Source organism: Diadema antillarum, unplaced genomic scaffold, assembly GCF_040938485.1.
Source record: "Diadema antillarum isolate AM-2024a unplaced genomic scaffold, OU_Dant_1.0 scf00000036, whole genome shotgun sequence".
NCBI classification, from domain to species: Eukaryota; Metazoa; Echinodermata; class Echinoidea; order Diadematoida; family Diadematidae; genus Diadema; species Diadema antillarum.
The window spans coordinates 978960-982196 of NW_027270925.1; the positions used below are offsets into that span (position 1 = coordinate 978960).

A 3237-nucleotide genomic window follows, 5' to 3' on the forward strand; every position below is an offset into this window, starting at 1 on the left:
GTGTTTACAGACCGATATTCTTGTTTCGACAGGATATTTTCATGTATTTCCATAGTTTGACCAACAAAATACTGACACATGTTTTTCGAATGTAATAGACCATGACCAAGGTTGGGTGTCAAGGCCTTCTTTTGTTTGTGGCGGTCTTTCGGTAGGCGCTTTCATCTATGCAAATAAGGCACTCTTATTGTATCCGCGGTGAGGTGGCGGTGGCCATGAAACATCTATTCACGCGTGCCGCGTCTTTATTATGGGCTAGGTTTTGGAAATAGGCGGTACTCTTTCTTTTCAGGTCTTTCAAACGAAAGTTTTATTCTAGAGCTATAATAACCTTTGCTTATACGTGATTGGCGAAGGTATCGAACGTTGATAGTTTTAATCCTGCTATTCTATCACCCGAACTGATCACATTGACTTACATAAGAAGGGGGAAATTGCCAGTGATCATCATTTATCTCGATCTCTCCTGCGATTCAACAACGTTACTGCTTCATAATCTCTAAATACTCTATCAGTCTCTCCTGAATGAGCTAAAGTGTGCTCGCTTCTATGGCTCCACCGAGAAAACGGCGAAGGCGTGAGTTCACTGCCGAAGAGGTCCGTGATTTCATGTTGGACTCTGACTTCGAAATCGAGGATATTGTAGATAACAACTGGGAAGAAGACACGCAATCATCTCGTAGCAGTGAAAGCACAGAAGAACGTGATTCCTCACGTCTTCTCCCGGAGTTTGAAGAGCACGGTGAATCACTGTTTGAAGACTCGTCAGGCGACGAAGCTGATGGAGGTGACGATGACCACCTCAATGATCTACCTCCGCCTCATCCAACAACTCATGCTGAACCACTCTCCGATCACGATTGGCGGAGACTTGAGCCTGACGAGCGATTCAAGTCAAGTCGACGAGTGTATGACGACCAACCCAGACTACTTTTCGACGCTGAAGGATTGGAGCCAGTGGACTTTTTTACGAAGTTCTATCCGACTCCCATCTTTGCCCACATAGCAGATGAAACGAACAAGTATGCGCAACAATTCTTCGATTGCCCAGCGCCCCTCCCAGAGGCTTCTCGATTCGGCGTATGGCTGGACACCGATGAGGAGGAGATACGCGCTTTCACCGCACTTCAAATAGCGATGGGACTGGTGTCAAAGCCATCTGTGCCTCAGTACTGGGAAACGAACTCCGACATCTTAGTGACTCCTGGGTTTGCCGACGTCATTTCCAGGAATCGATTTCAGCTATTGAACACCTTCCTTCATTTCAATGACAACGAGAAGCTCGTGCCCCGTGGACAGCCCGGTTTCGACCCCCTTCACAAGACGCGCCCCCTCATCGATATGTCCCAGCCGACGTACCTTGAGCATTTCCTTCCCGGGGGATACCTGTCAATCGACGAGAGCTTGGCGCCGTTCAAAGGAAGAATCTCCTACAGACAGTACATCCCAAACAAACCACGGAAATGGGGGATAAAATTCTGGATGCTCTGTGACGCCCAAACGGGATTTTGTCTGCGGTGGCGGCAGTATGTCGGAGCCGAGGGACAAGACAATGGGGACAGCGCCACTGAAGCCCTGGTGAAACAGCTGACGGAGCCATTCTACAACACGGATCGCGTGATCGTGATGGACAACTATTATAGTTCCGTAAAGCTCTACGAGGATCTGTCACGGAACGGACTTGGAGCCTGTGGAACGGTGAGGAGCAACCGACGAGGACTTCCAGAAGAGATCCGACGTGGTGGTCTGCACCTTGCGAAAGGTGACGATCCCGTGTTTTTCGCCAAAGGGAGGGAGATGTCAGCAGTGACTTGGCATGACGTGAAACTCGTGAACGTGCTGTCGACCGTCAGCAGCAACGATCTCAAACAGAAGCAGATACGGAGTAAGAACGCCGAAGGAGGTCGCCGTACGATTCAGAAGCCAGCAACTGTTGACGTGTACAACAGGTTCATGAACGGCGTGGACAAAATGGATCAACGCATGTCCTACTACCGCTACCCTCATAAGAAAATCAAGGGATACCGCGTAACCTACCACTTCACCATGGAAGTAGCTCTCGTGAACGCTTACATCGCATTTCGCATGGCTGGCCACAAGATGTCCACGCGCGACTTCAGATGTCGGGTGATTGAGGGTCTGCTGAACGGCTACAGAGCATCTCGCTATCGTCGGACACCGTCACCTCCCATCGCCGACAACGAGGCAAGACTGACTGAGCGCCACTTCCCAGCAGAGTTCGAAGATCGACAACATCGTCCTGACTGCTACGTGTGTTCGGACCGCAGGAGGGGAAGGCGAAGACAGACGAGGACATACTGCCGACAATGTGGACTTGCTATGTGTTGCATCCCGTGTTTCGAGATCTACCACACCAGAAAAGATTTCCGATCATAGGTCACAAACACTGAGTCTTCTGATGACATGAACTCTAAACAATGTCATGAACTTGTCGTGTATAGGCCTGTCTACCGTTGCTTATAGAATATGCATGTTCAAATTACAGCTCACAGATGGCAAGCATTTCCAGGTGCATGATTCATTGTAATTACATGGACATTATTGGTTTTACGATCCAAGACTGAGATGTATTGAAGTATAATCGCGATATCTGTCTGAACTTCACCCCAAAAGAAACGTTCCGTGTACTCTCACTTGTACTCATTTGCATGTACACAAAACCAGGTGGTTATTGTCTGTCAAATCGATCCCAGTTACCAATGATTATGTCATTAGCCAGGGTAACGTGAAATCTTTAGACATGAATTTCTCTGCCAAGTTATCTCTCATATTACATTGCCTATTTACAGTGTACACACAATGTATGTACATTTCAATAATGGTGATATTCCCGTAATTGTAAGGATTGGTTATTTATTATCCGTAAGTCTTCGAAATAGTAATTAATAGCATTAAAAAAATCAAATACTGTACAAAGAGATAAACGTTCATATTGATGATATGGTTATACACAAAATATCAATGACAATGTGATAATTTATTGAGATGTAGCTCACAAGTTCTTGTATTATCAGAAAAGGTTGATATTATGGGTCAAATCGATCCCCATGAGTAACCAGTGATATGCCAGTGATTGTGCCACTAGCACTAGTTTATTATCAACTTGTACTAGTAATTTATTTTGTATACATACATATGTCCGACAAATTATGGAATTATGGATTTGTGTAGTGCTCATTACACTTACAATGTATACTTGTCAGTGGCAATTCTGAA

The 3237-nt window shown here is 46.0% G+C and overlaps 1 protein-coding gene across 1 annotated transcript; it reads left to right on the forward strand.

Moving 5' to 3' along the window:
- The first annotated feature begins 549 nt into the window (after window positions 1-549).
- Window positions 550-2397, forward strand: LOC139707926 (piggyBac transposable element-derived protein 4-like). The gene has a single exon (XM_071619922.1). The coding sequence runs from the start codon at window positions 550-552 to the stop codon at window positions 2395-2397; it is 1848 nt and encodes a 615-aa protein (XP_071476023.1).
- Window positions 2398-3237: the final 840 nt, after the last annotated feature.